Raw genomic sequence first — 22,238 nt, forward strand, 5'->3', positions numbered from 1 at the left:
TGGTGCTCAGGGGTTGGTTCTCTTTCCCCTCACGACCAGAAAGACATTGAGGGGCTGGAGCGTGTCCAGAGAAGGGAGTGGAGCTGGGGAAGGGGCTGGAACTCAAGTGTGATGAGGAGCAGCTGGGGGGCTCAGCCTGGAGTAAAGGAGGCTCAGGGGAGACTCTGCTCTCCACAACTCCCTGACAGGAGGGTGCATCCAGGTGGGGGTTGGGATCTGCTCCCAGGGAACAAGGGACAGGACAAGAGGAAACAGCCTCAAGCTGTGCTAGGGGAGGTTTAGGTTGGATATTTGGTAAAATTTCTTCACTGAAAGGGGATTGTCAGGTATTGGAACAGGCTGCCCAGGGCAGCGGTGGAGTCACTGGCCCTGGAAGTGGTCAAACAACATGGTGGTGATGGTGGGCTGATGGTTGGACTTGGTAATCTTGGAGGTCTTTACCCACCTTAATGATTCCATGATTCTGTGACTCTCTTCTCTCTGCCTCTTGCAGTAATCTCTATGCAGACACAGAAGTCCCAGAGAGCAGCGATTCCCTCTGCAGGTCGATGTGTTCCCTTTTCGTTGATGCAGCCATTCCAGTGGGATGGGGAAGAGCTTGCTGACACCAGTATTGCTGCACTGCAGGATCCCGGGCACTGCGTTTCAGAATGGAGCAAAACTATAACCATGTATTTCTACTTACCCCAGACGTGGGCAGCAAAGAAACCACCCGCTCACCCGCAGCTCCCAGCAGAGAATTCCAGCTGGATGTAGAGAATCCTGGGTAGTACCACAGTGTTTTCCAGACGTGCACTACCGTAGCTACCTATCCATGTGTGATACTGTGAACCTTTTTAATTTTGTAATCATGTATTTATTTCTTTTATCTTTGCACAGAGACAGCACAAATGTGCTTTTTTAAACATTTAGTTTACTGCACTTTTTTTTTTACTTTTTTTTTTTTCTTTTTTTTTCTTTTTTTTGGGGTCATATATTTGTGCATCAGAAAGGAGCATGAGACCTCACCGATGAATGGGTAGGAGCACATTGCTGGGGAGGGCAGGGACCGGAGTGGCTTCATGCGAGGCAGCAGTGTGGTCTGACCAACTGAGGGAGTCAGGAGGTTTAAGGCTGTCCAGACTCTGCCACGGTTTTTCCAAGTGGCCCAAGGCGAGTCACTAAACCATTCTGTGCCTCGGTTTCCCCTGTGCTAATGGGTGCACAGTACCCACTTCTGTTACAGCATTTAAACGCTGGGATGAAAGGTGCTATGAAAATGAAATGTATTAAAGGCCATGGAATAGAATTGCTCCCATGCTACCATAGTCCAAAGTAGCCATGCCAATTCACTTGGATCCAAACTCCCTAGCGACTTCTCCTGTCTGTACCACTGCGGGGCAGCACACAGCTCCTGGCGACAGTGACATGGACTCCTCGGCTCTCCCCGAAGTCGTGACGGGCTCCACCTTCACCCTATGCTGCACTGCTGCGCCACCCCTCCCTCTGTGCTTGGAGTCCACGCTTCATCCGACCGGCCGCCGCCTGCTCCGGACCCACGGGCACGGACAGATGGGAACTGGGCACCTCCCAAGCCCGACTGCGTTGGAGGGCGAGTTCCCCACTCTGCCCAGCCCATGTGGGGCTTGTCCAGACCCTGCATCCTCCTGGAGCCACTCAGCCCCTCACCTGCTCGTGGGTGTACCCTGGGGTCACAGACACTGGGTTCACAAGTCCCCTCCGCCCTGAGGGCAGGCAGGGAGACATCCACACGCTGGAGGCAGGAACAGAAGCCTGGCTCTGCCATGGAATTGTGCCAGCACTGCTGTGCTCATGGACTCTTGGACAGAAAGCTGGGTGACTGGGGTGTTGCTTGGGGTCACGTCTGCTGGTGGAAATCCCTGCTGCGGGTGTCTGAGAGGGTTTGCTTTGCGAGGGCTGCAGGCTATAGGTGAGAGAATTCGGTGTCACGGGGTAGTGTTGAGGCTCATCCATCAGCAGGACACATATCACAGCATTGTCTGGAATCCAGCAATCCCATCCTCATCTCCCAGAGAGAAAACAGGAAATCCTTTAGACCAGAGGGAGACAGGTCTTGTTCGTGTGCTTTATGAACCTCACTTGAGAAAGAGGGTTGAAATCTCTTTATTCCCTTTACAATCTTCACTGTCCTTGGGATTCCCTGTAGAGGGGTGGGGAAGCAGGACCCTGCTCTCAGGCCTCAGTCCCCACAATCTGTCTTCACAGCAGCACTCAGGAGCAGTTATGTTGGGTCCCAGGAGGTAGCTGGGCTGATGGGAAGCTCTTCCTTCTGTACTGTGCTGAACTTAGTGAGAATCTTCAGGAATTGATGGTTTTTTTCTTGCCTGGAATACAGGACCTGGACTTGACTTCCCTTCCCTGCCTGTGGATGCAGAAGGCTGCGAGTTGTGCTTCTTGGGAGCACAGTCTGGGGATTGTGCAAGTTGCTGCTGTTCATGTATCCATGTATTTACCAAATAGTCTATCAAAAGTCTCTCAAGAAACTCTCCCCTTTCCGTCGCTGCTTGGCAGCTCGTTCTCCCAGCTGCAGCTCCTGCCCCATCCCACCTGCCTGTGCCACCCGGGGGGCTCTGCAGGCTGGGGGGGGGCTCAGGGCTTGGTGGAGGGGAATGGGAGCCGTGCAATACCTACAGCCTCACCTGCCTTTGGGCTCAAGGCAAGGGGCTTCAAAAAGCTAAAAAAGCAACCTATTTTTCCTCCAGCAGTGCGCGGAGAACAGCCAGAGGGAGCCACACCCCTGCTGCAAGGGCTGCTGTTGGGTGCTGTGCTGGAGGAGGGGGCTCTGGGGGGGAACCAGGGTGGGCTCGAGCTGTTCTGACCCAGGCCCCTGCCCTGGGACCACCTCGGTCAGGGGCTGGAGTGTTTGGCCTCATCAGGACTTTGCAGCCACCTGAAATCAAGCATCTTTTTTGAGATGGTTTAAGCATTGCTGATGGAGATTTTATTCCTTCCCCTTATTTCTGGGGCTCTCTAAAGCTGCTTGGCCTCTGTGCAGGGAGTGTCCCAGAGAATGAGCTTTGTGAGCTGGAGCTGTGCCTGGGTCCTGAGAGAGGGGGTGAACCCAGAGCTCCTACAGCATGTTCATTTCAAAGAATTGTCTTCCCTTTTTGAGACGATCCCTGTGCAGTTCTGTAATGCTGGACCCTCTGGAGCAGGTCTGGACAGGTGGGGGTGGTCCTGTAAGAGGACAGGCAAAGGCTTAGAACAGCTTTGTCAAGGGGACAAGGAGGAACCTTCCTGTGGGGAGATGCTGATCCGAAATGGAAACTGCCCCTGTTCAGGCTGGCACAGTCCCTGCCGTGTCACCTCCTGTCCCAGCAGCTCAGTGCTGGGGAACTGTTCAGTCTCTGCTTCCCACAGAGGCTTCATGAAAGGACCCTGGATTTTAGAGCTCATTCTTGGCCCCCCTCTGCACGGCACTGCAGGGGAGCAGCGGCAGCTCTGGAGCATGTCACAGGCACTGCCAGTGCTGCCTGGGCAGGAACAGCACTTGCCCATGGAAAAGAGCATCCTTGGTCTGAACGTTCCTCCAGCTGCACTTCAGCTCATTCTGGACTTGAGTTGCTGTTCTCTGCTGGGCTCTCCTGAGTGACCCAGCAGGTGCTGTCCAGGCTCTCCATCATTAAAGGAGGCACCATGGGTCTTGTACTCTGAGATTTGACCCCGCAGGACAGCCCCTTCCCACATAGGTCTGTGTGCCACTGCTGTCCATCCCCGTCCCAGACAGGATCTCAGGCTCTGTGGGACATGCCCTGACCGTTGCCTGGTGCTGGGGCTGCAGGTGAGCTCTCCCTGCCAGGTAAGGGGCTGGCAGGAGAAAATGGGCATCTCTGTCCTGGATTTGTAGTCAGGCTCCTGTAAAGGCTCTGGGGCAAACCCAGGAGCTCGTAGAGAGACCCTCAACACATGCAGAGGGGGTGCAGCTTTTGGCTGCCGCTTTGTCTCCCGCCACGTGTGCCAGAATTGCACTTCGGGGAGTTTTTTAGAAGGCAGAGCACTCATAGGACTTGGTCCAAGGCAGAGGCGTTTGCAGGGCTCCATCGCCCCCCGCATTCCCCTTCTCATTCCCAGCCACTGCTCCAGCGCTTCCCGAGCGGACAAGGAGAAAGCCAGGGCTGAGGCGCCTTGGGCCGTGGCTGAAGGTTTTTTCTGTCCATGTCTACAGGCGCTAAGTGTGTCCCGGTGGCTGTCCCGGTTCCCACCCACGTCTGTCCCGGTGGCTGTCCCTGTCCCCACGCGTGTCCCGGTGGATGTCCCCGCGGATATCGCTGTTCCCACACGCGCCCGTGTGCGGGATGCTCGGCGGAGGGGGCGCGGGCGCTGCGGCCGGAGGGGGATGCCGATGCTGGGGTGTTATCCCGTCTCTGTTCCGGGGCCTCGAGGCCTGAGCGGTTATGTTTTTTTTTCTCGGTTGTTTTGAGGGTTTTTCTCCTCCTTCTCCGGGGAGCCCCTTTTCCAGAGACCTGTACCCCGCTCTGATAAAGCGTTCTGCAGTCTGTGCTGTGCTCTCGGCGTCTCCGCCTCCTCTCTGAGCGCCGCGCGGGGCCCGCCCCGCCCAAAAGGGGCTCGCGCCGGGACCGGCGGGGCTGCCCGGCCGCCCGCCTGTCTGCGCCGGGGCCGCTGGTGAGGCGGGGCGGGCGCAGGCGGACGGCGGGGCAGCCTGGTGTGCTGAGGCCCCGCGAGGCCCCGGGGCGGAGCCGCCGCTGCCAATGGGCTCCGGGTCGCGCAGCCCGGCCCGGGGCGGCCGCTCGGAGCGGGAGAGGGACCGGGAAAGGGATCGGGACCGGGAAAGGGATCGGGAGCGGGACCGGGAAAGGGAGCGGGAGCGGGAAAGGGAGCGGGAGCGGGATCGGGGGCGCTCGCGGTCCGGGAGCCGCGGGCGGCGGCACCGCAGCCGGAGCCGGAGCAAGAGCCGGAGTCGGGGCCGACGCCGGGAGCCGAGCTCGGGGTGAGTGAGCAGCTGGCCCGGAGCGGCCGCACCGTGTCTGTGGGGAAGCGGGGCTGGTGTGCCGGGGCCCGCGCGGCCCGGCCCGGCCGCTGTCCCCAGCCCGGGCCCGGCGGGGGACGGGAAGGGGTGCTCGGTACCGCCGGGCTCGGGCAGGGCCGGGGCCGGGAGAGGGGGGCCGGGCGGTCGGTCCCAAGCGCTGCTCGCGACACCGGCTCGGGGCGATCAGGGCTGGGGGCGCAGGTACCCCTCGCTGTCTCGGCGCTGCCGGTGGCGCCGGGCCCGGGCCGGCCTGACCTGGGGCGGGGAGCCGCTCCGTGCCCGGCACGGCCGCGGCCTTCTCCCGCTGAAGCCCGGCTGTGCCCCCCCCCCCAGCTCGGACTCTGGCGATGAGAGACAGAAATGGAAAAAGAAAAAAAGGAGCAGCAGCCGCGAGCGGCACCGTAAGGACCGGAGGAAGCAGCGCTCACGGTCCCGGGGCCGCTCCTCCGGCTCCAGCCCGGAGCGCGGGCGGGACAGGGCAGCGCGGAGCCGGGAGCGGCGCCGCCGGAGGGATGGATCCAAGTCCTCCGTGTCCTCCATCAGCTCCCCCTCCCCGCCACGGCCCCGGGGCCGGGAGGAGCCGGGGCAGCAGCTGAGCCTGCAGGAGCGGCTGAGGCTGAGGGAGGAGAAGAAGAAGCAGGCGGCTCTGCTGAAGGCCTTGGAGACACCCGAGGAGAAGCGAGCGCGGAGGTTGGCCAAGAAGGAGGCCAAGGAGAGGAAGAAGCGGGAGAAGATGGGCTGGGGCGAGGAGTACATGGGCTACACCAACACCGACAACCCCTTTGGGGACAACAACCTGCTGGGCACATTCATCTGGAGCAAGGTGAGCTCTGCCATGTCCCTGCAGCCAGGTGGAACAGGCAGGGGGATCTGTGCCTGAGGTGGGGTCTGTAGCCGGGGGTGTGGGATAAAGAGATGGGTCGAGGGCAGGAGAGGGACTTGGAGCTGCTGGGAGCTACAGGCTGAGTGCTGGGCAGCATTTACTGGGTCAGGGACACAGAGATGGTAACGGGAATGCAGCACTTCTGCTGTAGGAATGACAGAGGGCTTGGGGTGTTCAGGGTTAGGGTTAGGGAGAAGAGAAGGTTCTCTGGAGAAGAGGAGGCTCTGAGGAGACCTTAGAGCTCCTTCTGGTAGCTACAGAGGCTCCAGGAGAGCTGGAAAGGGACTTAATGAGGACCCTGAGGGGCAGGAGAAGGGGAACGGCTTCCCACTGCCAGAGGGCAGGGTTAGATGGGGAAAGAATTCTTGGCTGTGAGGATGGGGAGGCCCTGGCACAGGGTGCCCAGAGCAGCTGTGGCTGCCCCTGGATCCCTGGCAGTGTCCAAGGCCAGGTTGGACGGGTCTTGGAGCAACCTGGGATAGTGGAAGGTGTCCCTGCCATGGCAGGAAGTAGAACAAAATGATCTTTAAGGTCACTTCTAATCCAAACCATTCCATGATTCCATGATACTGTTGTGCTGGCACTTGCCTCACCAGGCCAGGTGGGCTATGTGGGCTGAGTCTGGGTTTGCTGAGAGGCTTCAGGAGCAGGGTTTGAGTGATTTAGGGACCTTCAACAGGATCAGAGCTCACTGGAGCAGCAGAAATAGGTGAATGTAGTAGCATTTGCTGGCCAGTGAAGGGCTGTGGAGGTCCTTGGGTTCCACAGCTTCCCTTGGCTGTTCTGTTTAAGGCACTGGAAAAGAAAGGGATCAGCCATCTGGATGAGAAGGATCTGAAGGAGAGGAACAAGCGAATCCAGGAAGACAATCGCCTGGAGCTGCAGAAGGTGGGATAAGATGTCCTCTCCATGTCACTGTCTGACAGAGAGCCCTGTCTACAGCCTGGTTCTCTCCATCCCTCACTGGGAAGTCCCCATTTTCTTCTCCTGGGGGTGTCCAGTCTGTAGGATTCTGGGGGCCACAGAACCCTGGCTTCTGCTATTCCAGGATGAGAAACCTCTTCCCTTGGGGTTGAGCCCAGGAGCTCAGGAGGTGCTGAGGAGGACAATGCCAGGTCACGACACTGAGGCACTCAGTCGTGCCTGTGCCCCCTGTCCCCCACAGGGCTGGCAGTGAGCCCAGGCAACCTGGCCCCGCTGGCTCCCAGCTCTATAGGAGCTCAGGCTGATGGCAGGAGCCAAGGCAACTCAGGGACAGGTCATGGCTGTGTCCTTGAGCAGGTGTCTGTGGTGTCTGCACAGTGGCCCATCCCCAGTGGCCTCACAGCTCTGTCACCCTGGGCAGGTGAAACAGCTGCGCCTGGAGCGGGAGCGGGAAAAAGCCATGCGGGAGCAGGAGCTGGAGATGCTGCAGCGGGAGAAGGAGGCAGAGCACTTCAAAACCTGGGAGGAGCAGGAAGACAACTTCCACCTGCAGCAGGCCAAGCTGCGGTAAGTGTGCAGCTGCTCAGAGCCAGGCCTGGCAGGCAGCAGAGGATGGCACTGCTCTGTATCCCCCACTGTCCCTCTGTTCCTCTCCCTTCACCAGGTCTAAGATCCGGATTCGGGATGGGAGGGCGAAACCCATTGATCTTCTGGCCAAGTACATCAGTGCAGAGGACGATGACCTGGCTGTGGAGATGCACGAGCCTTACACCTTCCTGAACGGCTTGACCGTCTCTGACATGGAGGACCTAGTGGAAGACATCCAGGTGCCTGTTTTGCTGCCCCTCTGCCTGGGCTCAGGGCTTCTCTACCAGCTCTGCTTTCCTCCCCATGGTGTGGAGCAGGTGCCTGATGTCAGGTTTGTCTCCTGCCTGCAGGTGTACATGGAGCTGGAGCAAGGGAAGAATGTGGACTTCTGGAGGGACATGACCATCATCACAGAGGATGAGATAGCCAAGCTCCGCAAGCTGGAGGCCTCTGGGAAAGGAGGACCAGGTGAGCAGGAGAGCAGAGCCTGGTGTGGGTGTCAGGGACTGTGAGTGGTGGGTCGTGTAGGGTGCAGGGTCTGCCACGTGTGCTCAGGTTCAGAGGGGCTCTCTTGGAGCTGCTGGATGGAGGTTGTGGGTCCAGCAGCTCTGGCTGGCTGGGCTCCAGCCTCCTGCTGTCAGGAGAACCGGGATGAGTGCAGCCAAGTGCCTGGAGACTGACCGGCTGCCCTCACCTGTCCAGGGGAGCGTCGGGACGGCGTCAACGCCTCGGTGAGCTCAGATGTGCAGTCCGTGTTCAAGGGGAAGACGTACAACCAGCTGCAAGCTCTGTACCAGGGCATCGAGAGCAAGATCCGGGCAGGAGGGCCCAACCTGGACATCGGGTACTGGGAGAGCCTCCTGCAGCAGCTGAAGGCTTACATGGCTCGGGCCAGGTGAGAGCAGAGAGTGGGGGCAGTGCAGCCCCTGCCGTGGGCAGAGCTGGGGAGGCACAAACCCAGGTGGTGGAGGGAGTGGGGGAGGGTGTTCTGCCTTTTGTGAAATGGCTGATTTCCAAGAGGGGAGCAGGGCTGGACATCCAGCCCCTTCTGGAGTGGTGATGTTTAGTGAGGTCTCTAAGAGGGAACTGAACTGGGGCTTATTCAGCCCAAAACCATCCAAGCCCATCAGGTTTCTGCCTACGGAGGTGGGTGTCACAGCTTTGGGCAGTGGGAGTGAGGTGGTTCTGCTGAGTGGGACCCAACAGCTCCTCTCCTCTCTCAGGTTGCGGGAGCGGCACCAGGACGTGCTGCGTCAGAAGCTGTACAAGCTGAAGCAGGAGCAGGGTGTGGAGAGTGAGCCACTCTTCCCCATCATCAAGAGGGAGCCGGCCTCCCCCAGTGACAGGTGAGCAGCCACCTGGGCCTGTCCCTGGGGCACCCCGGGCAGAAAGGCAGCTTTGTGCCCCTACCCTTCCCGAGGCAGAGCCCAGGTGAGCAGAGAACGAGGGTACCATCCCCGTCCCAGTCCTCTCTTCTCCCTTCCATGCAGGCTGGATCCCGAGGAGAGCCTTGAGGCACAGCCAGGGCCATCGTCAGAGCCAGAGGCAGAGCAGGACACGGAGGCCAAGGGAGAGGCGGAGGGGGAGGCCGTGTTGATGGAGGAGGATCTGATCCAGCAGAGCCTGGATGATTACGACGCGGGCAAGTACAGCCCCCGGCTGCTGGGCCCCAACGAGCTGCCCTTCGATGCCCACGTGCTGGAGGCTGAGGAGGACACGCACCGGCTGCTGCTCCTGCGCCAGCAGCTCCAGGTGACAGGTGAGTGCAGCCTGCTCGCCATGGAGAGCGTGCAGTGATTCGGGGTGCAGGGCTGGAGGGGACACTGCCCTCAGGAAAGGGCAAGAGCTGGATCTGCAGCAGGCACCCAGAGCTGACCTGGCAGAGGGATGCTCCTGGAGCAAAGGGCACTGTTGCCTGGGCAGGAGCAGGGAGATGGTGCTCAGGGTGCCTCTGGGGGACCTGCCTCAGTACCACCAAGGTGTGTGGGTGCAGACAGGCACGAGGTTGGTTTGGTTGAGTTTTCCAGCCCAGCTCAGCCCAGTGCTCACTCAGAACCCACTGGGCAGCACGTGCATTCCCATGTCCAGTTCTGCATCCTCTACCCAGCAGCTCCTTCTCTCTGCATGCCTGGAGCAGTGTTACATGGCCCAGGCCTGGCTGGCACTGCAGAACGTGATGTCACCTCTCCCTCTATAGGTGATGCTTCCGAGAGCACCGACGACATCTTCTTCCGTAAGGCCAAGGAGGGCATGGGCGCGGACGAGGCGCAGTTCAGCGTGGAGATGCCGCTCACGGGCAAGGCCTATCTGTGGGCTGACAAGTACCGGCCACGCAAGCCCCGCTTCTTCAACCGTGTGCACACGGGCTTCGAGTGGAACAAGTACAACCAGACCCACTATGACTTCGACAACCCCCCCCCCAAGATCGTGCAGGGCTACAAGTTCAACATCTTCTACCCCGACCTCATCGACAAGCGCTCGACGCCCGAGTACTTCCTGGAGGCTTGCCAGGACAACAAGGACTTTGCCATCCTGCGCTTCCACGCGGGGCCCCCCTACGAGGACATAGCCTTCAAGATCGTCAACAGGGAGTGGGAGTATTCCCACCGCCACGGCTTCCGCTGCCAGTTTGCCAACGGCATCTTCCAGCTCTGGTTCCACTTCAAGCGTTACCGTTACCGCCGGTGAGGGGCTGCTCAGCGCCCTCAGACACCTGCCAGAGGTGGCCGGGGGTCTCATCCCACAGCACAGACACTGTTCCATGGATATCCCCAAGGCCTGGCTCAGCACTGGGCATGTTCCTGAGGCTTTTCCCTGTCCTTGCATTTATCATGAAGGACCCTGAGACTTTGGTATAAATAAAATAAGGTTTGTTTTAGCCATGAGATCCTGAGCGTGGGCACCCCCCCTGCTCCTGCATGACATCACCAGCCAGTACCACACGGCCAGCGTTGGGAACTCCCCTGAGGACTGGGTAGTGCTTGGGGTGGGGTGTCCTCACCCCTGTGTCTCCAGGGTCTGTTGCCCCATCCCCACAGAGTCAGCCCCATGCTCTCCCTTGCCCCGCTCCAGCCCTCTCCCACTCCCACCACCTCCCCTTACCAGTGGCAGACCAGTCCAGCTGCTGCTCCCCAGCTGGAGTCACAGGGCCCTTGGCTTCACCAGTCCAGCACTGCCCTGGGTCCTGCTTCATAGAGGGGCCCCTCTCCCGGGCCCCATTCCTGGCACGTCCTCCCTTGGGATCTGGCTTCCCCAGCCTGGGAGTGCCGCCACATCCCTCAGTCCTGGCTGTGGCATGGGAGGCTTTAGTGGCTGCCAGGCGCTGGCTCTGGCGGAGCGGAGGAGAGGGATGCTGGTTGGGATATTTCCTTACAGGGGAAAATCCGGATTCCAGAGCCTGCAGTCCCTCCCACACCATGCCTGTGAGGCTCTCCCTGCCCTGGACAAGAATCAGCTCCACTCCCCAGCGCCCTGTTGATGAAGTGGGGGTTCCCGAGGGCCTCTAGTGATGTTCAGATGAGTTTTGGGCACCTGAGGGGCACTTCAGGGTTGAGCAGATGATGACCATGGGCCCAGCCACACTCCTCTGGGGATCACCCCACATGGCTCCATCCCCACAAGCCCCCAAACCCCGGGCTGTCCCCGTGCAGGCAGGGAGGACAGGGTGCTGGTGAGGAGTGCCCAGGGGTGCAGGAAACCTCTGCCCTGGCTTCACTGAGAGGCCGTTTCCTACCTGCATCTGCCCTCTCCCCAGTGCAGGCCCATGGTGCAGAGACTTAGGGGGCTGCCCAGGTCCCGCAGCACTAGGGCAGAGCCAACCCTACTGTGTGACCCTTCCGGTGCTTGGGGGCTGCCCCATGGCTCAGGAAAGTTGTCTTGTCCTGCTCCTGGCTCCGCTGGCAGGATCCAGCCCCACAGCCACCATGGGAGCTGGTGCTCAGGAGCCTCCCATGCCTGCCCTGGCCACCTCCACTTGTGGAGCTTGGCCTGCTTCAGATGGGGGTGGGGGACCCCGACTGCCTTGGCCCTGCTGGGGGTGCCCCCTCCCCATCCTGCCAGACATCCCCAGGGCCAGCAGCTGCACCGGACACATTCCCTGGCCTCTCCTTCCTGTGAGTTATTTCCAGCTGCTGCCTGTGCAGAGGGGTTTCAGGGCTCAGCACAGGAAGTGAGTGAAGGCAGGAGGAAACCGGGACAAAAACCCAAACCCCAGAGCTGGTGATTGGTGCCCTCCCAGCCCAGCTGCCAGGCAGAGCCTCCCTCCCCACAGCCTGTCCCTTTCCTTCCTGGGCATACACAGAGGTGGGGGAATTCCCCCAGAAACGTCCCACTGTCTCTCCAGCCTGAACAGGGTTCGTGTCCTCTTCCCAGCACTGCATTTCCCTGCGCTCCAGGCCCTGGGTGAGGTCACTGAGCAGGCACAGGAGCCTGAGCTCCCGGGAGCTGCTGCAGCCTCTGGGCATGGGCCGGGGCCAGAGCAGGGACTGGATCCGGCTGAAGCCCCTGACGGCTTTTCCCTGACCTGGCTGCTCTCCGTGCTCCTGTCCACATCTCCCCTACGTTCCGGGGGAAGCTGCCACGGCGCAGCCCTGAGCCGGGCAGGGGGACACAGCGGCTCGGCCGGTTCCTGCCCGGGCGGGGCAGTCGGTGGAGCTGCCTCGTGCCCCATCCCCTGTGAGCGCAGCCGCTCCCGGGCACACCCCGGCCCCACCCGGGACAGCAGCGGCTGCCGAGCCCCGCGCGTTTCGCCGGCGGTGGGGCCACTCCTGCCCCCGGCACACAGGGCCAGCCGCCATCCAGCTCTGCGAGCTGGCCCTGCCTTCCTCCCGGGCTTTCGCTGTGACAATCTTTGCTCCAAACCAAGGGATAGCGGGGTGATGGGCTCTGCAGCCCCTGCACTGCCGAGCCAGTGCAAGGAAAACCTGCCTGGGCATCCACCCGAGCGCCGAGCCACTGTGCCCCCTGCTTGCTTTGACGGGATGCTGGGTGCTCGGGATGTCCCCGCGTCCCCCGTGGCCTCAGGCGCTCCCAGCATTTCGGAGCTGATGGAGACGCCGCGGCCAGAGCCGAGCTCTGCCCTCCTCGGCGGAGCACGAGGAGCAGCAACGGAGGCCATGAGACCATGGGAGGGAACACTGCCTGGGGACGTGCCAGCCCAGCTGCTCTCGGGTTTGGACAGCGCAGCGACAGCTCGGAGCTGCCGGGCCGGGAAAACCCCCGGGAGGCGAATCCCCCCAGGGCAGGGACGGCACCCAGGGACCCCGGCCCTCGGCCACCCCAGTGCTCGGAGCCGCAGCTGCCTCTCCTTTCTCGGGTCCCGGGGTCACTGCGGGGCTCGGCGGGGACCCCCCCTCTGGCGGACTCCACCGCAGCGCCGGCCCGGGTCCCGCTGGAGGGGCGGCACGGCCGGACCCCCCCCGCCTCAAGCCCGCTCGGGTAAACAAGTGAGTAACGGGGCAGGAGCCCAGCGCCGAGACGGACTCAGCCGCGGGTGCCGCCGGCGGACGGGGCTTTGTGCGCCGGCACCGGGGGGGCTGCGCCGGAGGGACGCTGTGGGGTCGCCGGGGCGCTGCCCGGGCGGGGGGCGACGGGGCCGGGGGGCGACCCCCGCCTGGAGCCCCGTCCCGAGCGGGGAGGGAGCGGAGAGAGACAAGGCCGGTTCCGGGGGCGCGGCGAGCCCGGCCCTTCCCCCGCCCCGCCGCGGGGCTGAGCCGAGCCGGGCTGAGCCGAGCCGAGCTGAGCCGGGCCGGACTGAGCAGAGCAGGGCTGAGCAGAGCCGAGCCGCGTGGGTCCCGCCGGCAGCGAGGTAGGGCTCGGGTCTGCGTGGGGAGGGAAGCGTTGGAGGGGGGGCGAGAGATACGCGGCCAAGGGGGCTGTGAAGGACAAAGAGCCCAGAAGGCTGGGATGGACGGACAGAGAGACCGGGATGGACGGACAGAGACTGGGATGGGCAGACAGAGACTGGGATGGACGGACAGAGACTGGGATGGGCGGACAGAGACTGGGATGGGCGGACAGACCGCAAGGCTGGGACGAACGGAGGGGCTGTGCGGGGCTCTGGGGGCTGTGTAGGACGGTCGGGGCTCCAGGAGCTCCCAGGGCTCTCGGGGCGCTCGCAGGCGGCTCCGCCGCCGGGTTCGCACACAAGCCCGGGGATCGGGTGCGTTTCGGGGGAGGAGAAGCGGGCACCCCATGGTGAGGGACGGACACGTGGTGCCCCTGCTCCCCCCACTGTGTGTCTGTCCATCGGAACCAGGATTTGCTTTCGGGGCTCCCCCGCCGGGACGGATCCCCCCCGCCCCCATGTGCCGCTGGCTCCTCTGGGAAGAGCCGGAGAAGGACCAGGAAAGGCTCAGGAAAGGGCCGGGAAAGGAAGGGTCTATTTCGGGCTGTCGGAGTGGGCGGCTCAGCAGCCTTGAAGCCCTCGAGATGCCGCGACGCTGCGGGCGGGGGCAGCGGTGGGGCGGGGGGCCCTGGTGCCCCCGGGCTGCCGAGTCCCGGCTTCTGCACTCCAGGGCACCCAGGCTGATCCTCCAGCCACCGCCTGCTCGGCTCCGGGCTCTGGAGATTGGAATGGGGTTGGTGCCAGTTGTGTCCCAGTCAGCCCTGGGTCACAGCAGGGACAGGCGAGGACGCGCCTGGCAGGGACCATCCTGTGTGTCACTGCTTCCCTGGGATGTCCTCTGTCCTGGGTGTCCGAGGGATGTCCCTGCTCCAGGCCAGACCAACTTCTTCAGCAGCAGGTCCTTGTGATGGTTGTGGGGCCAGGGAGGAACACTGATGCCCTGACAAGTCCTCATCCCCGTGACCTTTCCTGTCCCAGCTGATGACCTCGACCCGATTTGATGCCCCAGGGCCCCAACCTGGAGGGGGGTGGCAGTGGGAGCACATCCATCCCTGACAGGTGACACAGTGTCCCGTGGGACCACCTGTAGCAGGGGCATCAGGCTGCGGAGGCAGAAGGGATCATGCAGGGAAAGTCACTGTCCTGGAGAGGTCCAGCAAGCAGAGAGTGGCCACGCAAGGGATAAATGCAAATACCCTGCAGCATCTTCTGCACAGCTGCCCTGTGGCTCAACACCATGTCCAGTGGCAGATCCCAGGTCGAGGGTGCACACGGGGTGTGAGGGGAGTTACTGCTGTCTGGTTTTGGGGTCCCTTTGCAGGTGTGTGGTGCCCTCTCCCCTTCCAGCTCCCACCCTGGCCTGGCCTTGCAAGCCCTGTACAGGCCCCATGCCCAGTCCTGCCCGGGGAAGCCTGGGGAAGCAGCAGGCTGGGGCAGACGCTGATAAGGAGCAGCCTCCCGCACTCCCCATCTGCCTTTCCCTCGCTGCTCTCGGATGTGGCCAGGGCAGGAAGCAGTACCCAGCAGAGGCAGGGCATTAGTGCCTGCACCAGCCCCCCACACCCCACTGCCAGTGCCTCACAGCCTCCAGCAGAACATTTCAAAGCTAGCTCCTCTCCTCCAGGATTTTACCCCTGCACCCCTCGCCAAACCCTTGCTCGCATGGGATCTCCATTTTGCTGGGTCCAGAACCCCAAACCTGAGCGCAAGGGGTTGGTGGGGACAGTCCCTGGGCTCAGGATTTCTCTTCTGCAGGACCTGCTGTCCCCACATGTCCCCACATGTCCATCCTCCTGCAGTGGCTGCCCCTGATGAGGGGAAAATGGCGAGTGGGGACCCCGACCCCCACATGAGCCCCTTCCCGGAGGCACCACTGGTGTGTTCTGGCACAGCAGGGGTTCCCTCGCTCCCAGCCCTGCAGCTGCTAAGTGGCTGTAAATATTTGATTTCCTCTAAATGCTGTGCCTGGCCGAGGCAGCTCTGCACAGGGGGCCTGAGCCCAGCTCAGAGTCCTCCGAGCCTCCGGGGTCCCTGTCCAGGCCACAGTGGGCAGTGGATGAGGGTCCAGGTTGTGGTTGTGTCGGGGCAGGAGGTGAAGGGAGGACAGGGAGGGGATGTAGGTAATGGTGAGATTTGGAGCTTCTGGGGCTGGTGCCTCCTTGCCTGGCCACGGTACCACCGCAGGGAGACCCCCCCGCTGGACACTGTGGCTGTGAGTCCCCAGGTAACAGGGACAGCAGGGCAGCATCACCTGAACCCCAGTGAGGAGAGGGAGCACCCTGGGACAAGGGAAACATGTTTGGGGACAGCACCCTGGCAGTGTGGGCGGGTACATGGCAAGGGACAGCTGGAGTGGGACTGGCACACCAGGTGCTCGCCTGGCATCACTGTGGGGCAGGGGTGACTTTGTCACCTCCCAGAGGACGTGGGAAAGGCTGGTGACTCCTCAGGGTCTTAGAAAGTCGTGCCGAGGCCTCACCACGTGTCTGCAGGGCCGACGCCTCTGGGGCTGCCGCGGTCCCTCGGGGAGCAGTGAGAACAAACAACCGCAAGTTTTCACTCTTGGCTCATGGAAAAAGCCTGGCCCACCCTCGCAGTGATTCACCACCACATTCTGCCAGCCCCCCACACCAGGACAGGAGAGAGATGGGGACGAGCCGCCACCACCACCCCTGGCCCCTTCGCCGCTGCCCAGGGCTGCGGGTCCCGAGGCACAGCCGGGGCAGGGCACGGGCAGGGCGCTGCCGCGCTGGGTGGGTGCCGGCACCCCCAGCCCCACGTGCGGCCGGGGTGAGGCCCCAGAGGATGTCGCAATGCTTGGCCCCATCCCAGCCCGGCCGGGCTGTGGGATCGGCGCGTGGCTCGGGTGTGCGCGGTGGCTCCCGGCCCTGCGGCCACCCTCGCACCCCCGGCCGGACAGGGGCTGGCGGCCGAGGGGTGTCTGGGTGAGGGACACGGCACGGGGCTTGCTTGGGACACGGGGACCCAGAGCCAGGCCAGTGATGGACCAACGGCCAGGATTGGCAATGATCAGGGCTGGTCTGAGGTTTGACTTGGGGATGAAGGACAGGTGGCAGTGCCACCCTGCACGAGGGAGGGGCTGGTTGGGGTGGAGCTGGGCATCCCACTGGGCATTCTACTGGGGCCACTGGGCTGAGGACTGTGTCAGCCAGAAGGGTGGGCTGAGGCAGGTGGTGTGGCAAGAACATCCACAGTCTGGAGAAATGGGTCCCAGGAGGAGAGGAGGGGTCAGCTCCCTGCAGGCATCTGTGTCCCCAGGTTGTCCAGCCCCCACTGTTGCCATGTCTCTGTCCTGTCCCACATCATCTCATTTGCAGCCTGGACTAATTAGCAGTGGAGGGCTATGTAGGACCAGGAGCTGGACTTGACAAACCTTGTGGGTCCATTCCCACAGGATATCCCATGATTCTATGATTCCCAGCTGCTTCCCGGCCCAAGTGAGGCAGAGTGGCACTAAGCGGGCTGTCTACCGCCACAGCCATCCCTGTCACACCCTGTCACAGCCACTGTCCTGGTGACAAACGCACAGCTCCCACTGCAGGGGATGCCAGGAGGGCAGAGTGGGTCTGTCACCCGCACTGGCTGTGGTTTGGCAGCGGTGCCAGGGTTGTAGCACAGCCTCAAACATGTACCTCAGCTTCCCCCAGCACACTGGAGGAATGGGACATCTCCACATTGAGCTCAGGGATAGGCAGAGCGTCAGGATCATGCCCTGGTGCAGCCACCCTGTGCCTGCATCCTTCAGAGTGTGTCCCCCACCGTGATGGAGGGTGATGGCCCAGGGATCTCTGGCTATGTGCCCCCGGGGCAGGAGGGAGCCCAGCTGTCAATGCCTCGTGGCTGCAGCCCCATGTGGCTCGCGGCTGGGGACAGTTAATCCCGGCAGCTGCAGGGCTGCAGCCCTTGGCCTCCACTGCAGCTGCGCCTGGAGCCGGCACGAGCCAGGTCCCGCCCTGGTGTCCCTCTCCATGGGCTGGGGTTCCAGCGCAGTGTCCCGCTCCACAGCCCCTGGAGGACCCCATCTGTAGGCTCAGGGTGGGTGATGGGTGGGCTTAGCCTAAATTCCCTCTGTTCCCCCTGCAGGGCAAGGCGGGATTGGTGCCGGCAGCAGCAGGGGGCTCTGGCTATGGAGGAGAGCCAGAAGGGTGCCTGAGGCTGCTGGAAGGAGCAGGAGGGGGTGTGGGACATGGAGCCCCCCAACAGCAGCACAGCCGGGCAGGCGGACTCGTGCTTTGGGGCGTTCAATGCCAGCGATGGCCGTGCCAGTGCACAGAACAGCATCGCCTCGCCCTGGTTCTCCACAGCCTTCGGCCTCATCGGCCTCAGTTCCAACCTCTTTGCCCTCTGCGTCCTGGTCAGCTCCTCCCGCAAGCTCTCCAGCCAGGCCCGCTCCTCCTTCCTCATCTTCCTCTGTGGGCTCGTGGTCACAGACTTCATGGGACTGCTGGTGACAGCCTCAGTCATCATCCCCTACCACTTCACCCGGTTCTCCTGGGCCAAGGTGGACCCTGGCTGCCACCTCTGCAACTTCCTCGGCTTCTCCATGGTCTTCTTCGGGCAGTGCCCGCTGCTGCTGGGGGCCACCATGGCCGGGGAGCGGTTCTTGGGCATCAACCGCCCCTTCTCCCGCTCCACCAGCCTCTCCAAGCGCCGCGCCTGGGCCATCGTGGGGCTGGTGTGGGGCTTCTCCTGCTCACTGGGACTGCTGCCGGTGTTGGGGCTGGGCCGGTACACGCTGCAGTTCCCTGGTTCCTGGTGCTTCCTCACCCTCCTGCCTGACACCGGCGACGTCGTCTTCTGCCTGCTCTTCGCGCTGCTGGGCATCCTCTCTGTGCTGCTCTCCTTCATCCTCAACACCGTCAGCGTGGTCACACTCTGCCGTGTCTACCACGATCGCGAGTCGGTGCAGCGGCGCCGTGACAGCGAGGTGGAGATGATGGTGCAGCTCGTGGGCATCATGATTATCGCCACCATCTGCTGGATGCCCCTCCTGGTGAGGCCTCTGTCCTGGTGTGCCCCATCACCACCCCTCCATGGCCCTCCTGGATCTTCATGTCCCCCCCTGTTCCTCGTTGTGGGGCCTCAGTCTTGGTGTGTTCCCCTCACTCTCCCTCCATGTCCCTCCTGGTGTCCCCCCACCCGTCACAGTGAGGTCCCAACTTTCAGTGTGTCCCCTCCATGTCCCTGCTGGTGATGTCCCAGGTCTGGGGGTGTCCCCTTGGTAAGACCTCCCCTGCCGGTGTCCCCCTGCCACCTCTCTACACCCCAAGTTGGCCCCTGCTGACAGGCAGAGCAGGTGCTCCCCAGTGCCCCAAACCAGCCCAGGACTCCTCCAAGGGGCTCAGTGCCTCGACCTTCACCACTTCCCCACCCTGGCGCAGCTCATGGATCCTCCACTGACACTTTGTCCCCTTTTCCCCCCAGATCTTCATAGTCCAGGTGGTCCTGCAGCACCTGCCTGGCCAGGCACAGGTGCTGCCCACGGACACGCAGGAGATGCTGCTGATCTACATCCGCATGGTCACCTGGAACCAGATCCTGGACCCCTGGGTCTACATCCTGTTCCGCCGGGCCGTGCTGCAGCGCGTGTACCCCCGGCTGCACCCCCGGCCTTCCATCGTCTCCCTCACCCCCTCCCTGCCCCGCAAGCTCACCGCTGGCTCTGTCCTGCAGTAGCAGCCCTGGGGATGGGCACTGGGCAGGGGGACACATCCCATCCCTGATGGATCCTCAGCACCCGCATCCAGGGGCTTTCCCTGCCCCCTGAGCTCGATACCCAAGGGCTCGGTGTCAGGGGGCACAGGGCTGCTTCCCCCTCCCCGTCCCCAATAAAGCACAGCTCGTGCAGCTCTTGGTGCCCACTGGAGGTGACCACCCGGGGGGGCCCCAGGGAAGGTGCCTGGGGGGGATCCCGCCCTGCTGACAACTAGAGCAACAGCCCTTCTCCAGTCTCTCCTTTAATGAGCCACAGCTACTGCCCACCACATTTGGGGGGTGTGCAAGGGGGATCCTCAGAAAGGTGGGTGGGCTGGGTGCCCTCTGCCCCCCAACCCAAGGGACAGACCTGGGTGCTGCTCAGGAGGGTGTGGGGGGCAGGATGGGGACCCCCACCAGCACCTCAGCCCCAGATGGGGTGGGGATGAGGTGGGGATGTGGGGAGAGGACAAAAATGAGGGGCAATGCCTGCCCCCAGCTACTCCTTATCCCCCTTGGGGTGGCAGACAGCTGCCCACACCTCGGCCACGAACTCCTGGGGGAAGGCGAACTCGCCCAGCACTGAGTCCAGCCCTTGGGCAAGCTGGGCCACGCTGGGACTGCCTTTGGCTGCCTCCACCATCGTCGAGGCTGTTGGGGAGAAGGGGGAGGTCAGGGCCATTGTGAGGGGCCGGGACAGGAGCAGGGGCTGGGGCAGGATCTGGGGCAGGAGCAGGGGCAGGAGAAGAGGCAGGAGCTGGGTCAGAACAGGGGCTGGGGAAGGGGCAGGGGCTAGAGCAGGGTTGGGGTGGGGGTGAGGGTCAGGACAGGGGCAGGGGCAGGTTCAGGTCAGGGTCCAGGCCCCCTGCTCACCCAGCTCACTGTCGCGGATGCCCATGTAACTCTCCAGCAGATCGTCCACCCGCCGGGCAGCTTCTTCCTCGGAGGGGCTGGGCTGGGGGCAAGGGGCCCGGGGGGTGAGTGGCAAGCAGCATAGGGGCACCCAAGGGCACAGGGATGCTTCTCCCCACCCTGCCACAGTGTGAGGAGCCATAGGCTTGGGGTGGGGGGCTTGGGGTGGGCCTTACCCCCTCCTCCAGCACGGCCGGGCCCTGTGTCCGCAGCCGCAGCGTTTCCTTCCCACTGGCCACTCTGCCTTCGCCTGGGGATTTGCTTGTCCGTGTCCGCTGCCCGATCATGTCTGTGCCCCAGGGTGGGGGGTGAGGGCACAGGCAGGACCTGGCATCCCCAGCCCCTCGCTGCGCTCTGCCCGGCCATCCCCCAGCCCCGGGGGCACTGCAGGGTGAGCCGTGCAGGGACAGGGGTGGTGTGTCAGGGACACCCAGGAGTGCAGGGTGGGGATGCTCCTGGTTATGGGGTGCTCACGGGTGCTCGGGACAATGCACACAGAGCAAGAGGGGTGCCCATGGGGGGCACGAGCAGGTGTGGGGACACCCCTGTGGGTGCCCCAGGGCTGTGGGGTACACACACACATAATGGGGGTACAGAGGGGCGCACACAGGGGGTAGTGAACCCTGGGGGGCACTCGGTCACTGGGGAAGGGCTGCAAGGCCACAGGGGGCTGGGGATGATCCCAGGGTCCCCAGGGCAGGAGCAGGGGCACCCTCTCAACTCACCGAAGGCCTTTTTGGGCTGGACCAGGCGGAGGGTGAAGGGCTGAGCCCGCGGCAGCTCCCGCAGCATCCGAGCCACCTCATAGTGCCGGCAGCCCACGATGGTGTGGTCATTGATGGCCTCGATGCTGTCCCCCACACACACAGTCTGCAGCCGGTTGATGATGCTCCCCTCCTTGATCCTCTGGGGACCGCAGTGGGACAGGGACACGGCAACCACATGGCACAATGGGACAGTCAGAAACAGCCCCCATCCCGCCCCACACACAGCCACCTCAGTGGTCCCACACCCTTTGGTAGCCAGGTCAGGCAGGGGAGACCCCCAGGGCCGGGGTGGACACAGGGAAGGATTGATGTGGGGAGTCAGGGAGGAGCCTGGTCCCAGGGGGGGATGCATGGGGGACGTCACCTGCAGAGCCACAGTCCCCAGGGCTGCCCCAGCCCCAGCCTGGTCCCCAGGGGCTCACCTTGATGAAGGCGTAGCCGGCCCCGTTGTCTGTGATGGTGAGGCCAAGCGCGTCCTCTGTCTTGGTCACCTCCACCTCCTTGGTCTCGCCCCGGACGTGGGCAAAGATGAAATCCTCCAGGCCAATCTGTCCCCCCAGCAGCTTCTGCATGTCCACTTTGTGTGTGTTGAGCGTGCAGAAGAGGATCTGCCCCGGGGAACCCCATCAGCCGGGACTGGGGATGCCCCAGTAGGGCAAGAGGTGTCAGGGGAGCCACGGCCAGTTCGAGGGGATTCGGTCAGATCTGGGCACTGCTGGAAGAGAAGGGCCCAGGGACCCCCAGCCTGCCTGGGACCCTGCACTGCCCCATCCCTGTGCACCTTCCCACAGCTCCAGGCAGCTGGAACCAGCCAGGGAACTGGCAGCCCTGGCTCCCTGCCCACATACAGAGGGGAAACTGAGGCACAGAGCCCCCAAGCCCTCCCCAGAGGAGCTGATACAGCCCTGAGGCCAAAACAGCCTTCCAGAAAATTTTGGGGACTACGTTTGCAAGCATCTAGGGACTTGTGGAAGCACAGGCCACAGACAGTGCCACAGGGTGGGTGTCCCTGCGTGGGGCACAAAGACCCCTCCCCGGGCCGCAGCCCCTCACCTCGGTGGGCGAGATGTCGAAGACCTCGGCGATTTTGGCGTAGAGCTCCTTGACGTTGGTGAAGCCCTCGATGCGCCCCGTGGGGCTGCCGTGGGCCAGCTGCGTGTGGAACACCAGCCTGGGGCGGGCGCGGGGAGCCCGGGGGGCCGCGGGGCCGGCGGCGGGGGGCTCGGGGGTCCCCGGCTCCTGCCCCACGCCGTTCTCCATGGGGCCGCCCTCGGGGGGCTGCCGGCCGTGCCTGCCCGCCCGCTGCATCCCTGCGGCCCTGCTGAATTATGGATGGAGCTGGCTCCCCGCCGGCCGTAAGGTGATCCCCGCGCCCGGGAACCTGAGCCGGTGGCGCAGGTCAGCCGCGGGGATCGGGTGAGCTCTGCCACGTAGGAAGAGCCCCGGCCAGGCTGGAGGTGGGAGAGCAGCCGGCCCAGAGCCAGCACCACCGCATCCTCCCCAGCTGGGGCTGGGGACTGCAGGGATGGGCTCAGGGCTGTGGGCCACGGATCCACCCCAACAGCCCCAGGATCGCCTCCAGAGCTCCCTCTGAGC

At 63.3% G+C, this 22,238-nt stretch overlaps 4 protein-coding genes across 8 annotated transcripts in view; 3 read left to right on the plus strand and 1 right to left on the minus strand.

The window, feature by feature from the left end:
* PIP5K1C (phosphatidylinositol-4-phosphate 5-kinase type 1 gamma) overlaps window positions 1–2,369 on the plus strand; it is a 49,893-nt gene extending 47,524 nt beyond the window's left edge. For all 4 annotated transcript variants that reach the window (XM_068997142.1, XM_068997141.1, XM_068997138.1 and 1 more), the window contains one exon: window positions 494–2,369. In XM_068997142.1, the coding sequence (XP_068853243.1) occupies window positions 494–496 (3 nt within the window). In that variant the 3' untranslated portion in view covers window positions 497–2,369. The remainder of the gene's footprint in view (window positions 1–493) is intronic.
* A 2,341-nt stretch (window positions 2,370–4,710) lies between these two features.
* CACTIN (cactin, spliceosome C complex subunit) lies at window positions 4,711–10,281 on the plus strand. Of its 2 annotated transcripts, none has more exons than XM_068997288.1 (10): window positions 4,711–4,969; window positions 5,342–5,831; window positions 6,684–6,779; window positions 7,237–7,382; window positions 7,480–7,642; window positions 7,754–7,871; window positions 8,106–8,298; window positions 8,627–8,749; window positions 8,870–9,162; window positions 9,601–10,281. In XM_068997288.1, exons 1-10 carry the CDS (start codon window positions 4,731–4,733, stop codon window positions 10,089–10,091), a joined length of 2,352 nt encoding a protein of 783 aa, XP_068853389.1. In that variant the 5' UTR covers window positions 4,711–4,730; the 3' UTR covers window positions 10,092–10,281. The 2 variants fall into 2 exon arrangements, with proteins under 2 accessions (XP_068853389.1, XP_068853390.1); XM_068997289.1 differs by having other exon boundaries at window positions 8,894–9,162.
* Window positions 10,282–13,139: 2,858 nt separating this feature from the next.
* Window positions 13,140–19,108, plus strand: TBXA2R (thromboxane A2 receptor). The gene is made up of 3 exons (XM_068997161.1): window positions 13,140–13,209; window positions 17,353–18,262; window positions 18,694–19,108. The coding sequence occupies exons 2-3, from the start codon at window positions 17,456–17,458 to the stop codon at window positions 18,943–18,945; spliced, it is 1,059 nt and encodes a 352-aa protein (XP_068853262.1). The 5' UTR covers window positions 13,140–13,209; window positions 17,353–17,455; the 3' UTR covers window positions 18,946–19,108.
* A 261-nt stretch (window positions 19,109–19,369) lies between these two features.
* On the minus strand, window positions 19,370–21,950 carry GIPC3 (GIPC PDZ domain containing family member 3). The gene is made up of 6 exons (XM_068997171.1): window positions 21,696–21,950; window positions 21,065–21,250; window positions 20,601–20,781; window positions 20,052–20,164; window positions 19,837–19,918; window positions 19,370–19,614 (listed from the first exon to the last, which is right to left on the minus strand). The coding sequence occupies exons 1-6, from the start codon at window positions 21,948–21,950 to the stop codon at window positions 19,463–19,465; spliced, it is 969 nt and encodes a 322-aa protein (XP_068853272.1). The 3' UTR covers window positions 19,370–19,462.
* Window positions 21,951–22,238: the final 288 nt, after the last annotated feature.

This window comes from Aphelocoma coerulescens, chromosome 28 (genome assembly GCF_041296385.1).
Source record: "Aphelocoma coerulescens isolate FSJ_1873_10779 chromosome 28, UR_Acoe_1.0, whole genome shotgun sequence".
Classification (NCBI taxonomy): domain Eukaryota; kingdom Metazoa; phylum Chordata; class Aves; order Passeriformes; family Corvidae; genus Aphelocoma; species Aphelocoma coerulescens.

What these genes read in the sequence shown, in the direction of transcription:
- GIPC3 (XM_068997171.1), bottom strand. Translation starts at nt 21,950, where the DNA reads ATGCAGCGGGCGGGCAGGCACGGCCGGCAGCCCCCCGAGGGCGGCCCC. An exon ending in CCAGCCCAAAAAGGCCTTCG is followed by an intron (nt 20,165 to 20,600) that starts GTGAGTTGAGAG and finishes CCTGGGGCACAG; the next exon opens with ACATGATCGGGCAGCGGACA. An exon ending in CGGCCGTGCTGGAGGAGGGG is followed by an intron (nt 19,919 to 20,051) that starts GTAAGGCCCACC and finishes CCTTGCCCCCAG; the next exon opens with CCCAGCCCCTCCGAGGAAGA.
- TBXA2R (XM_068997161.1), top strand. Translation starts at nt 17,456, where the DNA reads ATGGAGCCCCCCAACAGCAGCACAGCCGGGCAGGCGGACTCGTGCTTT. An exon ending in TCTGCTGGATGCCCCTCCTG is followed by an intron (nt 18,263 to 18,693) that starts GTGAGGCCTCTG and finishes TTTTCCCCCCAG; the next exon opens with ATCTTCATAGTCCAGGTGGT.
- CACTIN (XM_068997288.1), top strand. Translation starts at nt 4,731, where the DNA reads ATGGGCTCCGGGTCGCGCAGCCCGGCCCGGGGCGGCCGCTCGGAGCGG. An exon ending in CGCCGGGAGCCGAGCTCGGG is followed by an intron (nt 4,970 to 5,341) that starts GTGAGTGAGCAG and finishes CCCCCCCCCCAG; the next exon opens with CTCGGACTCTGGCGATGAGA. An exon ending in GCACATTCATCTGGAGCAAG is followed by an intron (nt 5,832 to 6,683) that starts GTGAGCTCTGCC and finishes GTTCTGTTTAAG; the next exon opens with GCACTGGAAAAGAAAGGGAT.